Source organism: Microtus pennsylvanicus, chromosome 20 (assembly GCF_037038515.1).
Source record: "Microtus pennsylvanicus isolate mMicPen1 chromosome 20, mMicPen1.hap1, whole genome shotgun sequence".
NCBI classification, from domain to species: Eukaryota; Metazoa; Chordata; class Mammalia; order Rodentia; family Cricetidae; genus Microtus; species Microtus pennsylvanicus.
The window spans coordinates 3285542-3308075 of NC_134598.1; the positions used below are offsets into that span (position 1 = coordinate 3285542).

The window sequence follows — 22534 nt, forward strand, 5'->3', positions numbered from 1 at the left end:
AGGCTCTTCTGGAACTCCAATCCTGCTACACGGTGCCAAGTCTTAGCTGCTCTCCACGGCCCCTTCATGCTTTCAAACCCAGGACCACTTGAGTTGACTTCTTATATGACCAAGTTTGCTGCCAGCATAAGAGACGATGTTGGCTGCTTCAAGCTGACTCTGAGGAAATGCTTCCCAGAAGATTCTGCCTCAAGGATGTTGGTGTCTTCTCGATCACCACTAATTTCTCAGCTCCAGCTGACCAGCATCAATTGTTCCAGCAAAGCTAAGGTTTCACTTTTGCACTTTAGACATCTTGTTAATCACAGCTAGTTCTTCAGCCACAGCTAACCAGAACCACTGTTTCTTAACTCAGAATATTCATCGGCACCAACAGTCACTTAGAGTGACTCTCAAATTTGCCCCGGAACTCATCAAGCCAGGCCTCAGTTGCCTGTATTTCTCTCCACATTCTTACCTTCCAAATTCCCACAGAACAACACGCCAAGCCAAGATACTCACTGTCTTTTCTAGCCCAGAGTTTCATAGTCCTTCCACAATCCTCCCCAAAACAATTTAGTCAGGTCTGTCACAGCAATACTGCAAGGATCCTGGCACAAATTTCTATCTTAGTTAGGGCTACTTTTGCTGTGATCAAACACCATGACCAAAAGCAAGTCGGGGAGGAAAGGGTTTATTAGGCTTACACTCCCACATCATAGTACATTACTGAAGGAAGTCAGGACAGGAACTTAAGTAGGGGAGGAACCTGGAGACAGGAGCTGATGCAGAGGCCACGGAGGAGTGCTGCTTACTGGCTTTCTCATGGCTTGCTCAATCTGCTTTCTCATAAAACCCAGGACCACCAGCTCAGGGATGGCACCACTCTCAATGAACTGAACTTCTCCCATCAATCACTAATTGAGAAAATGCCCTCCAGGCTTGCCCACAGTCCAGTCTTATGGAGCTATTTTCTCTATTGAAGTCTCCTCCTCTCTGATGACTCTAGCTTTGTCATGTTGACATAAAAGCAGCCGTCGCAGCAGGATTCCGTCTCAACTGAGGCATCCGTGTATAAAATCACAGGGACAACCAGGAGGGAAAATATTACCAGGCAGAAAGCCTCCTATTGGAAAGCCATGTGGCCGGCAATCAGTTGGATCTTCTGTAGGAAAAAAAGCAAGGGCTCCGTGGTCCAAAAGCAGTGAGCGAGGAGCCCCAGCGGCTTGTGGGTGTTACAAATGTGACTCACAAGCCCTAAGCTGATCCTGCAAGGCAGGATTCACTGTTTTCTCTCACACAGGGGAAAGAAAACACCGTGTTTCTTGGCAGTGCCTGAGATTCCAGAGCAGCATAAACCCAATGTGTGTGATATCCTAGACATTTCCCAGATGATCCAGCCCCAGCTGTGCCTCAGTTGACCTCAGTTGGTCACTGGTTTCTCTGACATCTTGACACAAAGGGAAGAGTTTTTCAGGAGCTCTTTAAGCATTCGAGAGAGTCGCTGAAATGTGTGAACCTCAGGGCAGCAAGCCCAATGTTCTTAAACATTTGTTTTCTGAGCACAGAATAATATATGAATATTTAAATTAAAGCAATAGATATGTAAAAGGAGAAAATATTTCCCATATATCTTTTTTTAAGTTGACTTCTTAAGGCTTGTGGCTTTAGTTTCATTTTGTTGTATTTATTCAATTTTCTGTGATACTAAACATGGCCAGGGGGTGTATGAAGGACAATGGGTGGGTGGTCTTGTGTGTGCTGCTACAGTCTCTGTAAGTTCTTAAGTGCCTAACTTCTGTTGGGTCAGGACTGACTGGTGTTAAATCAGTTCCTAATGCATCAAGGACTTAACAAAAGGTTTAATATGCTCAATATGATAGAAGAGAAAGTGGATCATAGCCTTGAACTCATGACACAGGAAAGGACTTTCTGAATAGAAGGCCAGTATCACAGGTACTAGGAGCAACAATTAATAAATGGGACCTCTTAAAAACAAAAAGCTTTTTATATGGCATCATTCAGGAAAAGTGGCAGTCTACATAATAGGAAAAGATCTTTACCAATTATACATATGAGAGATGGTTAGTATCTAGAATATATACAGAACTTAAAAAAATGGACATCAAGAAAACAAATGAGCTAACGGGAAAATGGGTACAGAACTAAGCAGAGAGTTCTCAAAAGATGAAAGGTAATGACTGAGTTAAAGAAATATTCAACATTGTTAGCCATCATGAAAATGCAAATTAAAACTACTTTGAGATTTTAATTTACCCCAACCAGAATAGCCAGAGCAATAAAGCAAATGACAGAATGTGTTGGTGAAAGGGAAATGGGAATATTTACTTATTGTTGGTGAGACTAGAAACTGGTACGGCCACTGTGGATATCAGTGTGGAAATTCCTCAAAAAGTTAAAAATCTATTTCAAGATTCGTCTATACCACTCTTGAGTATATACTCAAAGGACTCAACATAGCACAACATTCTCATCTATGTTCATTGCTGCTCTATTCAGAAGTAGCCAGAAATTGGAAGCAGCCTAGATGCCAATCAACTGATGAATGAAAAATGAAAATGAGGTACATTTACATAATAGGATATGATTCAGCTATTAAGATAAATTAAACTAGGAGTTTTCAGGTAAGTGAATGAAGCCAGAAAAGAAATCATCCTGACTGAAGTAACCAAACCCCCAAAGAAAAATATTATGTTTTCTCTTATATGTGATATTAGATATAGATTGAGGTTTCTATATGTATGCTTCAATCTGATTAGCCACAGAGATTAGGTACCTAGTAGGAAACCAGTGGGGAAGAGAGCATCTTCCAAGGAAGGGGAAGAAGTGTCATGTAGAGATAAAGAAGAAACTAGAATAAAAGAATTAAATGGGGGGGGGGCATGGGAAGAGAAGGGTGAAAGCAAACTGGGAAAGACAGCTAACACTAATGGCGCAGGTCAAACCCGGTGGCTGCATGTGGCAGAATTGCTGAAGACGGTGTTTTTTCTCTTTAGTTCTTGGCTTCTTTGGCTAACTAACATCAGGTGTCTGTAGTTGCGTGGACTCAATGTCTGGGTCTTCAATTTAATTCCGTTAATCAGTGCGAGGCTATATTCTTCTGTTCCGGGGTTTATTGCCCAGAGATAGTCCCCAGCAGGAGTCAGAATCTCCCACTCCAGACTGGCTCCCCCTTCTTTCTGGTGAGGCGTCCTGAAAGTGTGGCTTCTGGGATCAGGCTACCTAGATTTATCTGTGTCTGCCCTTTATTAGCTGAGGGATCCTGGGCCTCAGTTCCCTTGTTTGTAAAAGCAGAGTGGTAATATCAGTTCTTTCGTGGAGGTCCCTTGAAGGGTTCAGCGCCATGCCTAGGCTTTCCACAGTAAGCACAGACATCCACTGCAAATCCAAAACAGATGTTGAGCGCAATTATTACCAGCTCCAATTAATCATCCAGACAACACATGTTAACTGCAAAGGTACTGTGTGACCATTGATGGCTGCGAATAAAAACCTCCAGTAAAAAATGCAGAAAACAAAATAATGGATTTCAGTTCGTGCTGGTTTTGACCAGGCATCAGCTAAGACATTTAGTGATTTCTGTTGTCATTTTACTTTCCCAGCCCGAAACCCTGAGAATAAAAGTGTAACAAGGGAGTGGGAGGTACACGTGACACCTGAGTCTCACAGATGCATTTTTCAGAACCCCCACCTCTCTGGAGTCTCGTAGAGACATTTTGGAGAACCTCTGCCTCAGCCCCCCTAAACCTCAACGTTTGTCTCAGAGCTGAGAAGCAACAAGCAAGGAGCCTCGCTCAGCCCAGCCCCCAGTCCTGGTGTTGTCAACTGACAAAGGCCGCCCCCCCCCCCTCTTTTTTGTCTTTCTTTACTGACTTTTGAATCCCTGCGTGGTCTGTTTTCCCAGTACAGCGAGTATTCTAGAAAGAACTCTCATTTTGCTTCTGATGAGCTGGTTGTAACCACCTCTTCAAAGACTCCCTGCTTCCCACCAGCTTCCCCCAGGAGGAAGCAGAAATCAAATATCTAGCACTGATTAAAACAGCTAGGGAATTCCCTTCTAGACTGCTCCAAATTCCCATATTGCCTGGACGAGTCTCTTCATGCTCTCACACTTGAGATACAGCTGTTGTTGTTGGGGTGAATTGCGTGTGAATCAGGCTTTGACAGCACCATTCTGGCCTCATCTTTGAGACAAGGAAAAAAGATTAAAATAAATGTTTCCACACTTTAGCAAAGAAAATCCAGTCTGCGGTTTCCCTGGCACTGCCTACCACACCACTGAGAACTTCAAGTCACTAGGTCCCATCACGTTACTATTTTCCTTATTTGCTAAGGTGATGCTCAAAATAAAAACCAGTTTCCTTAGCAGCATTTGATTTTGATTTTTACTGAAACTTGCGTGGTTAAGAACATTCTTATAACTAGCAGATGCATGACCTTTAAGTCAGAGGGGGAAAAAAATCTCTTAAAAGCAGAATTTTTTCTCCCAGCTCAGTCTCTCTCTTCTTACTTCAGAAACAGTAGCCCTGGAGTGATGTGGCTCCCAGCTGTGCCCTGTAATCAACCAATCCTCTCTTCTCCACTTCTCAGCTCCCGGGAAACTCTGGGTCTCTTGACAATCACCGTATGATGGTTACCCACCAAACCCACCAGATTTGTCTTTGTGTTATATGAGCTGGACTTGCCTGCAATAAAAGTGGAAAACCAGCAGATGGGATGGAGGCAGCAGCAGTGTTGCGCATGTACTGTTTTCATTATTTCTTTGAGAATTTCATACAATGTATTTTTGATCATATTCACCCCCATTCATTTCCCTCGCTCCTCCTAGATTAAGATTGACTCCTACATCCCCGCCTTCTCCAAACTTCATGTCATTTCTTTGTTTTTGTTTTTGTTTTAATTCTCTTTGTCCTATTTGCACTATGGACTCACGGGTATGGGAGCATCCATTGGCTCCTAGTCCATCTACCAGGGGCCACATCCTTAAAGGAAATGGCCCTCCCTACTCCAGCAGCCATTGGCTGTCAATAGCTCCTCAGTTAGAGGTGAGGCTCCTGAGGTCTCCCTGCTTCATGCTGAAATAGTAACTGGCTTGAACTTGTCCAGGTCTTGTTTGGGCAACCACAGCTGCCATGAACTCATGAGCATAAAAATCCTATCATGTTAGAAGACAAAGTTTCTCTCTGGCTCTCACAGTCTTTCTGCCTTCTCTTGAGAGATGGTCCTTGAACCTTGGTGGGTTGGTGATATAAATGCCCCATTTACGACTGAGCATTCTGCTGACACTTATTTTCCATACTTTGGCCATCGTAAGATTCTGAACTTAAGACGGGCCGTGGTGGCACATGCCTTTAATCCCAGCACTCGGGAGGCAGAGGCAGGTGGATCTCTGTGAGTTCGAGGCCAGCCTGGTCTAGAAGAGCTAGTTCCAGGACAGGAACCAAAAAGCTACGGAGAAACCCTGTCTCGAAAATCAAAAAAAAAAAAAAAGATTCTGGACTTAACACAATGACTTAGAACCACAGGCTAGGCAAACTTGTCCCCTAGTCTTAGGACGGATATAGGATTGGTGCAGAAATTACCAGTCTCCACTTTGTTCTCGAGGGAGATAGCCTGAGACTGTTCTCCACAGACGCTTCCCGGGTATAAGGGATGGTGCTCCTACTGGCCACTGTGTATGATAAATAGACAGAGTCTAGGGCTGCTGCTGTGTCTCCATTAGAGCATGCAGTCCACCCTTTCTCAACCACAACAAAAAAGATTCTGTGCTTCAAAGTGACTTTTAACCGTACCAACATTAAACGAGACTGCTCATACCTTTCTCGTGCACACATCAGTTAAGAGTCTAATAACTTGATGCTCCGGAAAAGTCACCCAGCCTCAGGTGTTGAGCCCATTGGTTGAAAACCATAGGCACTCCAGGGCAGAAGAGCTGTGGCTTGTCCGTGACTCACAGGGCACACCTCTGCTGTTGCTTGCTCTGGTTTTGTGTTGTCCTGATTCACCCCCAAATTCACCCTTGATTCAGCCCTGAGTCATGACTTAAAGTAGAATTCAAGGAAACAGCCTTCAACACTATTATGACAAACCACCTCTACCAGATTAGCTTATAAACTGACCATCCCTGTCCTGCTGTCAGTAGACAGGGTCACACTCACAGGTAGCATTGGAGTCTGGCCCCTTGCTTAAATTCCATCAGCCTCAGTGTTTTAGCCCAAGGAAATCAGCTGTGGGGATTTCCTAACTCCTAAACCAGAGTTTCCAGGCTGTCACTTTCCGGCTACTTAGTGCTTTCTACTCTGTTCATAGTCTCACAGTTAAACAAAGAGAGCTGAGCTCATTCACCCATCAGAGCTCTTGATGTCCCCAACTCGTGTTAATAAAAAAAATTATTTATTTGACACACAGTTCTGCAGATTCTGATCCAAGATTAAGAAGTCCCATTTCTTTAGAGTTCTGGCAATGGCAGCAAATCAGGGTTGGAGATCGAAACACATCATGAATCAGGGGGGCAAAGAGAGAGGAATCTGCAGGAATCACAGCCCCGGGAAGACTTTCTCAAGGAAATGGCTTCTAAAATTCCACAAACTCTCAATGACACCATCCTAAGTATCTTTAGTTATTTTCCCATTGCCATGACAAGACACCATGACCAAGGCCACTTGTAAAACAAAGCTGTAGTTGGTTTTTTGTTGTTTTCTACTCTTTGGGGGCTCACACCCAGCTCCCAAATAAACACCTATTCCTACTTATAAATGTCTACCCTTTGCTTGGCTTATTTCTAGTCAGGTTTTCTAACTTAAATTGTCCCATTTCTCTTTAATTGCATGTTGTCTCTGGGCCTTTTACTTTCTTTATTCTGTATGTCTTTCTTCCTTTACTCTGTGAATAGCTGTGTGGTTGGGTGGTTGGTCACTGGCATCCTCCTTTTCTTCTCATTTTCTTGCTTCTCACCCCCTTTGCCAGATTTCTCCTTCTGTTTATTCTCTCTACCTGCAAGCCCTACCTGTTTCCCTCTCCTGCCTGACTATTTGCCATTCAACTCCTTATTAAACCAATCAGGTCTTTTAGGCATGAAAAGTATCACAGTTTTATAGAGCTCAATAATAATATAATTCATCTTTGCATCATTAAACAAATATTCCACAGCGTAAGCAAATGTAGCACAACTTAAACTAATATTCTACAACACAAAGCATTGAATTGGGGGCTATGGGTTGGGTACTGGAGCAACAGTTGAGGGTTTCCAACTTGATACAGGAATTGAGACAAAAGGATGACATGAGCTTTGAAACCTCAAAACCTCCCAGGTTCAAACCTACTCCAACAAGGTCACACCTTCTAATCCTTCCCAAAAAGTTTCACCAACCAGAGACCAAGTATTCAAATATATGAACTTAAGGGGCCATTATCACTCAAACTACCAAACTAGGGATTGGGCCTATAACCCATGAATGCTTGGAGTTCCCATATTCAAGCCATAGCTCTCACACGCATGACTCTTACTTTGCCAGTGCTTTCAGAGCCTTGTGTGGAATGCCCTCAGTGAAGGAAAATAAGTGAACTGCAATGCATTTGGGATTATCAGAGCAGATGCTGCGGAAGGTCAGTCAAACAGCATGGTGAAGAAGTGAGAACAACTGGGAAGGTGGCTCATTGAGTGAAAGCACTTGCTGCTCATGTATGAAGACCCATTATCATGAAAAAATATCATTTGTCATAGCATATGCATTGTAACTCTAGTGCTAAAGGATGGAAACAAAGAATCTCTGGACTAGTGAGCCTAGGCTAAATGGCAAAGCTCCAGATTCAGTGGGAGACTCTCTCAAAAACCAGGATGTCGTCACACAGAGGAAAAATACTCAAATTGCATCAACTTCTGGTCTCTGCATGACCATGCATAGGTGTGCATACCAGCACACACACACACACACGAGGAGAGGGTGCATATTATGGCTTCATAGATTTGAAAGACTCCTTAAGAATGTAGTTAGCAGTCAAGCATGGTAGTGCTGTACTCAGCACTCAGGAGGCAATGATAGATTGGATCTCTGTCGTTTCAAGGCTAGTCTGGTCTACATAATGAGCTCAGGGGCAGTCAAGGCTACATAGTAAAGCACCGTCTCAAAAAAAAAAAATCAGTTAACCTGTTATTCCTAGGGTTAAATGACTCACACCCACTGCTTCCTCACTACAAGTAATTCTGGAAATGTAGGCAAGTAATGAACATTTGAGATGATGGATATTTAGCTGCCATAACTTAAATATTACATACTAATACATATATACTATGCTTGCATTGCATGAAATACTTATATCAGGGCATGGAAAAACAGTGCACATTTAAGAGAACTTATTTTATAATGAAAACTAACAAGACTTTGCCATGTAGAAGTCAATGACAGTGATTGACCAATTCACTCAGCAAAAATATTATCAATAATAATTACAGGAATAATTTATTGACCGTTGTCTTTCCTTAAAGCAAGTTTCAAATGTTTGTCTTAAATAATTCTCATGACGGACTTATTACTTCCCATTTTGCATAGGAGGAGAGTGGGATTTGAAGGCAATGAATGATACCCCAAAAGCTTTGCCACCCATCAAAATCTATGTTTTGTTGAACCCTACCAACGGCTCTTATCCTCAGCCTTTCCCACAGCACATAGCCTAGTTGCTTGTCAGTACTCTTTGATGCTTGGTTGTCACACATCCTGGGGTTGGGGTGGTCATATACAGGCCATCAAGGGTGACTAATGTGGCTTTACAGCTGCAGCTCACAGGGGCTGACACTTTCATCTTTAATTCTTTGTAACCATCTGACCAAGCAAAGTCCTATATGAGGCAGCCAAGTGGGATGAGAGCTTACATTGGTTTTCTCCAAACAAATTCAGATCAGCATCTGTACTTCTGGCCCATGCTGCCAATCACCTGTGCTTAGGGATGAATGTGTTATTTTAGAAAGTTAAACTTTTGGTTAGGTTTGCGTGTAAAAATAGACCCCACACATCTACATTGGGGTCAGAGGTTATAGGACTGACTGACAGCTGGGTCATATAATAGCTGAGACCAGCCACATCTACTCATTAGCAGGACTGAGCTCCAGTATCCCCAGGGACTCAACTTCTTGCTGAACTGGAAGACTGCAGGAGGGATGGGCATCTTACTGTGGTCCTTTTGCGAAACCATGACCTTGTTTGTGTATGCATTTACTGTCCCAGCTACCAGCCTCACAGTCTGGCCTTGGCAGCCCTAACAAGCCAGACTTGGTTACCCATCCTCAGTAAACCCAATAATAATGAAAAGCAGAAAAAAAAGAGGAAATTTATTCAATGTGACCACTTTGGAAGGATGAACAAAGAGACTTAATGACCCCTGCAAGTCTGATGGAGTCTGAAGATGAGGGTACAGTTTAAATAGAAGGTTCGAGGTATATGTAAATAGGCAGTCCTCTCATACCTGGAGAGGACCTTATGTCCTGTGTCCCCAGCAGCCATCAGCATTATCTCAGTCCAGCCTCTCCTACAAGATCAGCAGACAAGCTATAAATATTTTTCCAGAGACAAATGTTCTTCTCTGACTGTTTCCGGGACCGAGGCCCTCCCTCCTCTCAACATTCAATTTTTGAGGAAGCTCCCATTTCTAATAGCGCACTGTATCAAAAAAAAAAAAAGAAAGAAAGAAAGAAAGTCTGGCAGCGTAGGAAGAGTATCCTGAGTATGCCATGTCAAAAACATAGGTAAATGCTGGTGTGTCTTTCCATAATGTCAGACTGTATTGAATATTAACAAAATCGCAAAGTGCCTTTTATTCCCACCACAATGACCAGCGTTAACTTTCAGATCACATATTATAATCACACAGTAAGTGTGTGTGTGTGTGTGTGTGTGTGTGTGTGTGTAGATTACAAATAGATACAAAGAGTTAAAAGGGCAAGAAGTTTCAAAGATATCTGAGAAGCCAAAGATGGGGAGCCAAGGCGTTGAGTTATCTCCTTATTGAGGAGATAACAAAGCCACAGCCATACCAAGCTTCAAAGAAGAAGCTGCTGCAATGAGACAGACCACTGCGGGTCACTGCAGGTCACAAGTTTAACAATGAGACTGCACAGATCAGTTCAGCAACAGAAGCAAAGGGCGGGGCCGGGGCCAGAAGAAGATACAGGCAGATGGACGGCATCTAGGTGGCAAGTTCTGGTGGCAAATGGAGGATGGACAAGAAGCAATTTGAGTAGGCTGCATCAACAGCAGGGTGGCTCAAGATGAGCTGAAACCCATGGCATTGTCCAGAGTTCTCCGCCTATTAATAAAATACAGAGAGAGAGAGAAAGAGAGTGACAGTCAGACAGACAGAGGAGAGAGAGAGACAGAGACAGAGAGAGGTCAGTTTACAGGTCTGTAGGGCCATCGTCATCCCAATACCGGTCTCCACGTTTCTGGAGGTCCAGATCCTTTTTTTGTTCTAGTGTGTCTTGTAAGTTCTCGGGCATGGTTTTCAAGTTCCAATTCACCTCAGTAAGTTTATAGGGTGACAGACACCTTTTGTGTTCCCAATAGTACGTCTTTTATCAGTCTGTGCCAGTGGGTGGTGCCATTCCCGTGTTGACCATGTGCCAAGTCATCCTTCGTCCTCAAAGAGAATCAGTGACTGCTTGTGAAATAGAATCTCTCGTGGCAAGGCACTGTCTGAAAAAGATGGTGGTTTTACAGACTCTGGAGTAACCTAAAGCAGGGCACAATCTGATTTCAGCAGAGGGTTACGAGTGTCTCTTTCAAATACTCGCCTTCCTGTGAGAGCTGTTACATTCCATCCTCCCTGCCACAGCTAGAAGACAGCCTCAGGCCCTGCCATAGCATCCTGGCGGTGGTAGGTTAAGCCTTTGAGAGCAGAGGGTACCCCTAACCATGAGCCCATAAGAAGTTTCCATCCCCTCCCAACCCACACTAAGAATCCAGCAATCCATCTAAATTACCACTGAATTATTCTCGATAGAACCAGGTGGTTTTGAGTACAAGTAAGCACATCATGGCCAAGAACTCGATCCAAGACAGAGCATCATTAATTTTCAATTTCCCCAACTTTTCTCCATTTGAAATGAAGGAATGAGAACTTCCACACTCTGTATAATGTCAAAGCTGTTATTAGAAGTATGTCCCGGTTTCTTTTTTTTAATCATAAGCAGCTTGGTGTCTAAGGCTAGAGTTATCTGAAGGAGTTAAATATACATCAGCCTGATAATTGATACTTGTTTTGGGACTGCCAGCTAGAGTGTACACATTTTGTTCCCCAAAATAGTCTGAATCTTTCAACATAGTGACAAGTTCTAAGAAGAAAATGTGGAGGGTAAAAAAGAAATGATTATATGGCAGATAGATGATAGATAGATAGATAGATAGATAGATAGATAGATAGATAGATAGATAATAGATAGATGATAGGTAGATAGGTAGGTAGGTGGATGGATGGATAGATGGATAGATAGATAGACAGACAGACAGACAGAGCAATAGAGCACATATTTGACTTAGATAGTACATAACTGCACTTCTAACACACTTCATGGGGAAGTCACAAGCTTCTGCTAGGCTAAGGAGAGGGACACACCCTACATCTCAGTGGCAAGAGTGTAAGCCACACTTTATGAAGAGTATAAGGATAAGGTGAACTTGTAGTTATGGGCTTTAGAACATTAACCCTGATTAACCTCATAACAGAATGCACATAGGTAGAACAAAGTTGTGTAATATGACTGAAATAAAATACTTCAAAAGTTTTGCACTTAGCAGGCTGCAAATATGAAAAAAATGACAGTGGCTTTACCACACTTTTTTTTTGAAATAATCAGAATTATAGAATTGTTGTGAAAGCTACATGGTTCCCAAGTCATCTCCTAGTAAGTTGGTGACTGGACGCCTTATCATTTCTGAACACTTTCTTGTACATTTGCCACCCACAAAAATTTTCCCAACATAACCATGACACAGCCATCAAAAGCAGCAAGGTTGCACTAGTACATGACTCCCATAAAGTCGTCAGATCTTATTCTGGTTTCACTACGTGTTCTAAAAATACCCACCCCCTTCGCAGAGATCTAATAAAGTGTCATCATATTACAATATCATTTCAGTGTCGGCTGTCATAGGTGTCTAATACAGAGGTTCTCAACCTATGGGTCGTGACCCCTTTGTGGTCGCATGACCCTTCCACGGGGGTCACCTAAGACCATCGGAAAAGCACAGATGTTTACATTATGATTCATAACGGTAGCAAAATTACAGTTATGAAGTAGCAGCAAAATAATTTTATGGTTGGGCTCACCGCAACATGAGGAACCGTGTTAAAGGGTCGCAGTACTGGGAAGGTTGAGAACCACTGCTCTAGTCCATTTCAGCATGGAACTCTTCTTAATCTCACCTTTATTTAATAACACTAGTATAACAACCAGGTGACTTACGGATTGTTCTTCAACTTCTCTTTGTGTGCTGTTTTCAGGTGGTTAGAATGGTCTACGTCCTTCGCGGTGATCCGATAGGGGATGTGTTGTGTTCTTGTCATTACATCCTGTGAGGCTGTGCGTCATTTCCATTGATCCTTTTACACGTATGATCACTTTATCCCTGAGTCCCGTGGGTCTGCTGGGCCTCTCCAACTTAAAGTTTCTCTTTTACCATTCATAATTAATTAATATCTTATAGTTACAACCATGTAAATGTTTCATCCCTCATCAAACACTGTTTACTCATTTGCATCAATATGCATTTGTGATTTCCTATTCTGTTCCATAGGTTATGATACCATTTGTGATTTCCTAGTCTATTCCATAGATTGTGATATCATTTGTGATTTCCTATTTTATTCTGTAGGTTGTAATACCATTTGTGATTTCCTAATCTATTCCATAGGTTATGACACACTACCATCGCTCTCTACTTCTATGCTCAACTCTTTCCATATTGAGTCAGAAACAGCTCTTTCCGATCGGTTTCTAAGTTTTTTGATATGCCTCCATCATTGTCTGAACATTTCTTGTGTCTGGTCCAATGAGGCACACCTTACACTTTCCCTACCCAGCCCTAGAAGTAATCAAGTATCCAAAGAATCTTGGTGTCTCATAGTAAAATACACACACACACACACACACACACACACACACACACACACACATGCACACATTTAAATATATAAATCAAGACCCAAGTGCTAGGTGTCCTCATTACTAACAAGAAATTGCTGCTCTCCAGCGACAGGGACAAGAATCCATATACAAATAGGTCCTTGTAACCACTGATTCTTTCTATTTCATTTTATTGAAGGCCGCATGTTCCTACTAATATATGCAATTCAACTATCTAGTTGATTCTGTAATATCTCTTTTTATATTGTAATTCTCTTTTCAGCTCTTAGAATACGTATTGTATTCTAGATATAAAATGTAATATATGGAATTATATTAAGAATCAAAGCTTATTCTTACTCTTAATGTATTTACTACTACTCAGTGGTCATAAGTGACCAGTTTTCCATCTGTGCTGACACTCCTGCTTTGTTTGGATGAGAATTATTTCACTTTGATTCCCACGCTGAGGGCTTGAATGAGATAGATGGCTCCGTCATCTTGCCTGGCCCCCGACACCTACTCCAGGCAATCATTCCATCCCTTTTCTTTTGCTGAAAGTTTGAAAACCCTTTTTTAGGTGTCCTCTCTATGAAACCGCAAAGATGCCTATATCTCAATCCCCAGAACCTACAAATGTTACTTTCCATTATAAAAGGAGCTTTTCAATGCCGGACAGTGGTGGCGCACGCCTTTAATCCCTGCACTCGGGAGGCAGAGGCAGGCGGATCTCTGTGAGTTAAAGGCCAGCCTGGTCTACAAGAGCTAGTTCCAGGACAGGAACCAAAAAGTTACAGAGAAACCCTGTCTCGAAAAATCCAGAAAAAAAAAAAGAGCTTTTCAGATGCAATTAAAAATCTTGAGACATAGACATGATCCTTGTCCTATCTTCTCTGTTGTTGTAATAGGACACTGACTAGAAGAAACTTGAGGGGAAAGGGTTTATTTGGATCACATGTCCCGAGCAGTTTATCTCTAAAAGAAGTTGGCGCAAAGGACTCAAGCCGAAGCACAGGCAGGAACCACGGGAGGAAACTGGTTCACATTCACCTACCTCTCTTACACTTGGGACCATCCATACTGGCCTGGCCCTTCCCATATCATCCAACAATCAAGACGATGCCACACCAACATGTCTGCAGGCCAGTCTGATGGAAGCATTTCCTCAGTCGGGTTTCCCTCCTCCCAGATATGTCAGCTTGACACCTAGATTAGCCATCATGATCTTGAATTATTAAAGCCCTTATAAGAGGGAGGTAGGAGTGCTGGAGTCAGGGAAGATTCAGGTTCAGTCCCGAAGGCTTTAAAGAAAGGATGCCCTGCCTGACCTCAAGAGTAGCTTTCAGAGAGAGACAGATTCTCTGCTTGGGTCTCCAGCCTGACAACAGCCTTGTTGGTGGCTTGATTCCAGCCTGGATTTGGACTTCCACTGTCTAAGCTATGAGACAATATTGTGTTGTCTTAGAGTAACTGAGTCTGTGGTGACTGTCACAGTTTGAAAGAAAACGCCACCCCAAAGGGGGTGGAACGATTGGGAAGTGTGGCCCTTTTCGAGGAAGGTTGTCGGTGTGGGGTGGGCTTGGAGGTCTCCTGTGCTCAAGCTACACTCAGTGTCACAGTTGTCTTCCTGTTGCTCACAAGCTGGAGGAGGACTCTCAGCTCCTTCTCCAGCACCACATCTGCCTGCACGCTGCCATGTCTTACCATGATGATGATGGACTGAACTCTGAACTGTAAGCGAGCCACCCTGATTAAATGTTTTCGTTTTTAAGAGTTGTTGTGGCCTTGGTGTTTCTTTGAAGCAATAGAAACCCAAACCAAGACCGTGACTTCTCACTAAACCAGCAGAATCTAATACAATCACTCTGCTCGGGTTCCGGTGCTCTACTCGCTCCCCTGTGCCTACGCTCCTCATAGTGCACTCAGAACCTGCTTCCGTGGTCGCCAACAGGGCTGCTTCGCTCACTCTGCCGTACCTCACCGATTTCAAATTACAAAATATGAAGGGGTGAGAAAAAGAGAATGAAGAAAAGAGAAAGGAGGGAGAGCCTGTTATGTTCCAGTCATCCGGGCACCAACCATCCACCAGCAAAGGTGTACTAGCTGTTTTTAAGAAGGAACTATTCTTGTGCTCTCACTCCAGGCCTTAGCTGTTGGTGCCCCTGCTGCTATTGGACCAAGGGAGATGCTTTACCATCCCTGCTAACACAGGACAAGAATAATTGCCACCCTTATCTCCCTTATTATAAAATATAATCAATCCCTTCTGTATATCCTACAACACCCCTGAGACTAAATGGGAACATAAATAATAAGATAATGACATACAGAGAGTTACTGACAACTACTCAACAGGCCAGTCTCAACTCAAGTTCTACTGAAGGATATTCCCTGCCTCGCTCCCTGCTACAACCCCACCACGTAATACACTATGAGTCTCCATGTCTCAGAGTCTGGGTCCAACTGATGTCACCTTCACTCGGAGAAAAGGAGAAAATTTTAACCTAGCCCCAGACTGGCACCCCTAACACTTCCCTTTCTACTGTGTAATTAATCACTTCTCAAAATAAAGGAACCCTTCCCATAGCTATGATCCGACGAAGGAACCCTTCCATAGCTATGATCTGACAAAGGAACCCTTCCCATATCTGTGACCTGACAAAGGAACCCTTCCATAGATATGATCTCTTCTGTGGTCCAAGTTAAACCATCTCACGGTAACTTTCCATCTGCAGTTGCTTTAAAGTCTGCATCAATCAGTTTGATATCTAACCAGCAGTGTTTCATGTACGTCACAGCCATGTCAACCTTAGTCTAATTTTCTTTTCATTCTAGCTGCCTACAAGATTTTAAAGCTTTGCAATCGAGTTGCAGTCCTGATGCTTAGTTACCCAACAATAGTACAATAACCACTGATTATTGCCGAGGACTGAAATGACCCCTTGACACAAACTGTTCCAGGCAGTACTACCATGTGGGATGATACCTAACCTCTTGCATCCCTTCCTAGTCCTAATCTTGCTACCCCTGCGTGTCCTGAAGCCAGCAGAAATCATCTCATTCTGCCCATCATTCTTGTTTATGTAAGTGGTTATAAATTCAAGTTCATAACACATTCCTATGCATGTTATAAGACCATCTTGTGCCAGGTCACAGGATCTTCTGGAACTCACAACCCAGAGCACATGTAAGTCGTTACATCATGAGCTTCCTGGTACTTGAAAGGCACACAGACTGGCCATACTTCATCTCCTGTGGCGATTGCTGTCCCTTCCTCCATCTTTTGGATGAAGGTCTGCAGTTTCTTCTTTCAGGCCAGAATAATCTTCACTCCAAACCTTTGCAAGGATAGCTGCATTTCCTAGAATCTAAGTGCATATCACCCTTGCAAATTCCTCCTCACATTGTGTTTCTTTGATTTGGAGACTGCAATTGCCCTATTGAAACCTCCGTACTGCTCACTTCATCCCACGGAGAGCCCATTTCCTTCATCTCGCTCTGTTCTATTTTCCCATAGCAACAAGCATTTTCAAAACTACCATTCGACTTGAGTGAATATAATTAATTTTATCCATTGTCTATTTCCTAGTTGTTCAAGTTTTCCAAGTGTGGGGATCTCTGGGTGTTTTTAATGGACTAAAGTATCTCATTGCCTAGACACTAATCAGGTACCACAAAAAAGTTACAACTGTGTGAAAGAAGGAATTCACACAATGCTGTGAGGAACACTCACGTTTATCTGTTCTTTTTTCAAATAAATTAATGAAAGATTAGAGAACATTAGTTATAAAATGTCACACTGCTTACAGTGGTTCAATCTTAGTTCCAGTCCAGGATTTTCTCCCTAGAGCTAAACTCTGCTGCACTATGCCTATTAACTTGTCCACTTTGCACAAGCTAGAGTTATCTGAAAAGAGGAACCTCAGAGAAATTTCCTCCATCACATTGCCTGTGAGCAAGTCTGTAGGTCATTTTCTAAATGATTGGTATAGGTGTGCCCAGCCCACAGCCCACAGTGTGGGCCAGTGCCACTCCTGGACCAATGGTCCTGAGTTGTATAAGAAAACAGGCTGAGCAAGCCATGAGAAGGAAGCCAGCGAGCGGTGTTCCTGCAGGGCATCCAATACAGTCCCTGCCTCCAGGTTCCTGCCTTGAGTTCCGCCCTGGCTTACCTCAGTAATGAACTATAATCTAAGGGGTGAAATAAGCCCCTTCCTTCCCAGGTAGCTTTTGGTCATGGTATTTTCTCATAGCAATAGGAACTCTAAGACATATACTCATGATGTTTGCCCGCACAAATGTAGGCGGGAACCCTAGCGTGGAAGACAGAACAGAAGCAAACTCAAATGCCAGGCTCAGCAATTTGGATCCTTCCCACTGCAAGAGCTGTATGTTGGATGGTGATGTAATTAGACATATCCCTTTGAAAGAAAATTTAAATAGCTGCCAACCAGAGCGGAAAAAACAAACAAACAAAAAACCCAGCCAGTTGTCAGTAGAGAAAAGCACCACACTTAATGGGACTTAATGCAGCTCCAAGATTCCCACGGCTAAAAACAGCTGATTTCCCTCCCATTCATCCGAGCCGCCTCACAGAAGAAGTCTGACACAGCATGACTAGTTGTGCAAGGACACTTTATTTCTACATACGAGAGAGTGAAGAACCACAAACAAGTGAGTTATTTGCCACTTGGGTGCAGTCACAGTTTTCAGCGGTATTCAGAAGCACCAGGTGGGAGAAACGGCTTTTCTCGAGGGACGGTTGGCACTGCCTGACAGACTGAAGCGCTGTCTGTCTGCTGTGAAGGGCGGGCTCAGAGTGTAGACAAGCTCTCAGTCCGCAGCACCTCACAGCGTCATTTCAACTGTACATAAGTGTACCACCTACAGTCCAGCTTCAGCCAACTGGCTAACTGGCCCCTAGGATACAACCTTTCAATCACACAGTCTTTGTTAATTATTCAGGGAGAATAAATGGTCAAGTGAGAGAGTTGAGGATAGAGAAATTATAAATAACATATATATTAATCAATAGAAATTCATTTTCATCACATAAAAGTTGCTATCATAAATACTTTTCTGGTTGATAAGTCTTAAAAATATACTTTCCATATAAATAATGTTAAATATTAATAAATAGGTTTAGATTTATAATTCAAACAGCGCTGGCAGGATTGTTCTTATTGGGCCGATTCCCAACAGCGAAACAGCACCGGCTCCTTTTCCGCTTCCTAAGGCTCGATTTTGGTGACAGTCGGTGCATCACTTTCATGAGTTCATTGACAGCTTTGCGTTGGACCTGCGGGTCATCTACCTGTCGATGGAAAAAAATGGAATTAACTCCAGGCATGCAAGCTATTGGGATATTCTTCTTTTAACACCATGATCAGTGAAAATGGAAATATTCCTTTTAAGAAAAGCAACCTTGTCTAACAATGTAATCCTGTCACTTGTAGTAATCACTTCTTCAGCAGTTAAGATTACAGGGGTCATTAGGTTGTACAAGAGGGAATGGGGTGGGTTATATCATGTATCTATCGCTAATGTAACCGCTACAGAAATCTCAAAATGGAACACTAAAAGGATTCCTGGATGGAATGAGGTTGGGAGTGAGTTTGCAGTGACCCTAAACCTGAACAGACACTTAATTTCCGGGAAGTTGCTTTCTGGTGAAGTGATTGGGGAGTGACCCTCTTATCTATAAGATCTACTACCTTATGCTTGTTTAGTTCTTTCTAGACTACAAAAAAAAATTCCTATGGTCAGTGCTCCCCTTGGTATAGCAGAATGCTTTGGAGATCTACCAAGGATCCCAGAGACCCAGCTGCTTGAAGGAGAAGGCCCATGGCTTTGGGAGCTAAGTCCCTTCAAGAGATTCAGACACTACTCATAGTTTGAGAGTTATCAACACAAATGGAATACTAAGGGGGAAAAAACCCAAGTCCAAAATAAATGAAAAGTATCATTTTAGATTTCTCCCAAATCAGACCAGTGTCATCATGTCTAGGATGGGATTAAAAATAAACACCAATTCTATTCATATTGGTACTAATCGATTTGCTGACAATGAGCACCTGTTATTGGAGGTGTAGTAGTATTTCCTGTTCTCTGCCTTCTATACCATTCGCTTAACTACTTAAACAACTTCTCCAGTCGTAGCAGGGTGGCCACTTGGGCAACTTCATGCTTAATAAAAATGAACCCCTTTTGTATGTGTTTCTAATGCTGGAAATACTCTGACTTCCTTGCTACACTTCCAAGAAGGATTCAGAGACGTGTGTGTGTGTGTGTGTGTGTGTGTGTGTGTGTGTGTGTGTGTGTTCCTAAAATGCATTGACAGTGCAACAAAACAGGACAAGAGTTATGAGCTTGCTCAAGATCACCCATAAGAAGCACAGCACCCAGGGTTTCCAGAGAATTACTCCAAGGCCTTAGGAATAACAAGTTTCTACCAGCTGTGCTGTGAAGACAAATTCATTTCCCAGTTCTCAAAACATTGCCAAGAATCCTAGAGGCTTAGCCATAGCTGAACAGCAAGACGGGCGTGGAAGTGACTTAGGAACAATGACTTTATCCATCTCTAGTTGTTGACTGAGATGTGAGCCCGACTCTGGTAGACCGAAAGCTGGGCACAAAATATAAGGCCACAAAACACAGCAAGATGCCTGTCCCTTTCATCTGAGCCCATTTGCCATTTAGAATGCCTTTGCCTTCGGGATAAAATTTAAAAAATTTAGATTTGTCTTTATGCTTTCAGGTTATCTTTCTGATTCTGGAAGCCATAAAGGCTTAAGGGTGGCTTCATGATAGAAAGTACTGGATAGGTGAAGCACCCCCATATCTGAAAGTTAATTGAACATGCCTTTCATAAGACATCCAAAGCAATCTTAACAAAGAGTGTCTACCATTCCTTCCCCTAAAAACAAAGTGGACCATAGATTGTATAGCATGAGAGGCTAACCAGAGACCAGGGGTAGGACACTACTTTCTCCTCTCTCATCCTCGTTTTCTACCTATGACACTGTGCAGGTTTGGTTTGGTTCTGACTAAGCTTCTGTAGTGATCCCAGCTGGTTCCTATCAAGGCGAGGAAACGGCAGCGGCAGCGCAGCCAGGCAGGTGAGTCATCCGGACTCACAGTTCCTTGTGGCCTGGCTGGGAGGAGGAGAGCGCGCAGCTTTCTCGCTCCCTCCCACTGCACTTTCCACTAACACACAGCCTCCCATCCTAAGCGAGAGTTTCCATCACACACCCAGGGGGACCACAGGGGCTCTGCTCACTGCTCCCCTCGGCTGCTTCCTCCTCACGCCATTTACCCACCGTGTGGGCAATGGTTTGAATGTCTGTGTTTTTCCAAAGTTGACAAAGTCCCTCCCAGCATGCCCGTAGTGAGGAAACATCTCAGACAGGGCCTCCTCTCCTAGCTTTATCAACTGTTCGGTAGCCAGTTTCTACCGTCTGATCATCCAGTACAGCACAAAACTCCATTAGCACAAACTGCCTCACCGGAATCTTAGCGATCTTCTCGAAGTCGTTCACTTTTGCCTCGCTGTTGTTGAAGAAGTTAGAGATCAGATCTGCCTTGATGGTGTTCATGCTGTCCTGGATGGCCTCGTGGTCCTTCAAGGCTTCAAAGAGTTTGAAGTAGAAGGAGATAATCTGACTCTCGATGAGTTTTGTGTCACCGTCCTTGGGAGACAAGAGCACAGAGAGAGTCTGATGGGAGCCCGTCCGCAAGAAACGACAGGGAGAATGAGCAAAAGGGACATCGGTTTTACCTCTTGCCAGTTCTTCAAGATCTCAAAGAGGAGATCCCCTCCTTCACCGACATCAGAGCTAGTCGAGTTCTGTGGAAAAGAGGAAATTTAATTTGTAATTAATTAGTTCACCAACTCTCCCGAAAAATATCTATTGAGTTTCATTCAATTCAGTGCTGGCAAGAACTGCTGATTTCGTGCTCAGCGCCTCCATTTACTTCTAACAAGGATCCCCAAAAGGCTTCATGGTAGATTTAGCCAAGGATTCTTTCATTCTTGCAGCTTTTAGCATTTACTAGTCTAATCTTGGATCGCAAGACCACAAATAAACTCAAAAATGCTGATGAGATTTCAAGTACCCCAAATAGCTGGAGTGAGCTAAAGAAAGTTGCTCTCAAGCTGAGATAGAAAACATCATCAAATTAATCCTACTGTGCACACTGCCCCCTTATGGCACAGTTTCTGTGACATCAGTCTGCACTCGTAGGTCCTGGCAGCTGCTTTAAAAGGTAGCTCCACACACGTGTGTGAGACACTTTGATTTGCACCGTGAGGATAAAATTGACTGTGAACGCTTGAACATTATGATGACAGCTATGTGTGTAATAGCATACGTTCGAGACAAACTATAAAATTGTAAGAGTAAAAATAATGTTCATTAGCCTTAGTTAATTTGAAAGGAAATCCACAAAAGAAAAAAATGTAAAACTCTAAGAAACATAACTCCTCTCAGGCCTCAGTAAACGGCTGGTTTCAGTGATAGTTCACTTGCAGAATTTCAAAACTCACTCTTTAGGGAAAAGTGTATGCAAGGGGTGGTTCTTAAGCAGAAACTTTAAGAACTTGGCCTTCTGTTCTTTTAAGCGGTAGGATGTTTCCCTGGGTGTTTTTAGTGGCAATATTCATCTCTCTCTCGCACTTGTCTCTCGCTATCGCTTTCACAGTAGTCTGAGGAATGAATGCTCCTTATCGTGAGTAAATGTTAACAAATTAATAACCACTGAATGGTAAGCATCTCATACTCATACTCTGCCCGTCTTCGGGAAGATTGTAAATGCCCTATCAGTCTCTATAGCAAACTGAACGAAGTCAAATCAATATCAAGATCATTAAGTCAAAAGGCTCCTCACCGGCAAATAGCAACATAACACCCCATCTTCTCAAAATGACTGTGGACCAGAGGCGCCACTGGAGTGTTGACAGTGGCAAGTCAACGCCAGTCATTTTCGATACAAGCATGATAAAAATTTATACTTACAAAATATTTCTTCAGAGTCTCTATTTCTTTAATGGGTGTGCCCTCGCAGTAAGAAATGGCCTGCGTGAGGCAGAGCAACAAAGCCAAGATGCAGCGTGTGGCAGTCATTGTCTCCGAGCAAGGCCAAGGCCGTGAGAGTCTGGAGCACCCGTATCAAGTCAGTGGGTCCAGGGGACTCTGCTGGCTTGTCTTCTCTAGTAGCTGATGGGCTGATGGGAGCTGTACTCGGCACCTCCCTTTCTGCCGGTATTTATACCTAATCGAAGGCTCCTCAGGATTACGTATTTTCACACGTTTTTTAAGATGAGATGGTGACAGATAGGCGGGGAAGCTAAATTACTTTGCATTATAACTCTGGTTTTGTGGCATGTCAGGGTTGTAGCTAGAGTTTCCTTTCGACTCCTTG

General features: G+C 43.1%; 1 protein-coding gene across 1 annotated transcript; it reads right to left on the reverse strand.

The window, feature by feature from the left end:
* Positions 1-17857: 17857 nt before the first annotated feature.
* Ifng (interferon gamma) lies at positions 17858-22236 on the reverse strand. Its single transcript, XM_075954616.1, has 4 exons — positions 22129-22236; positions 20892-20960; positions 20620-20802; positions 17858-18428 (listed from the first exon to the last, which is right to left on the reverse strand). The coding sequence occupies exons 1-4, from the start codon at positions 22234-22236 to the stop codon at positions 18270-18272; spliced, it is 519 nt and encodes a 172-aa protein (XP_075810731.1). The 3' UTR covers positions 17858-18269.
* Positions 22237-22534: the final 298 nt, after the last annotated feature.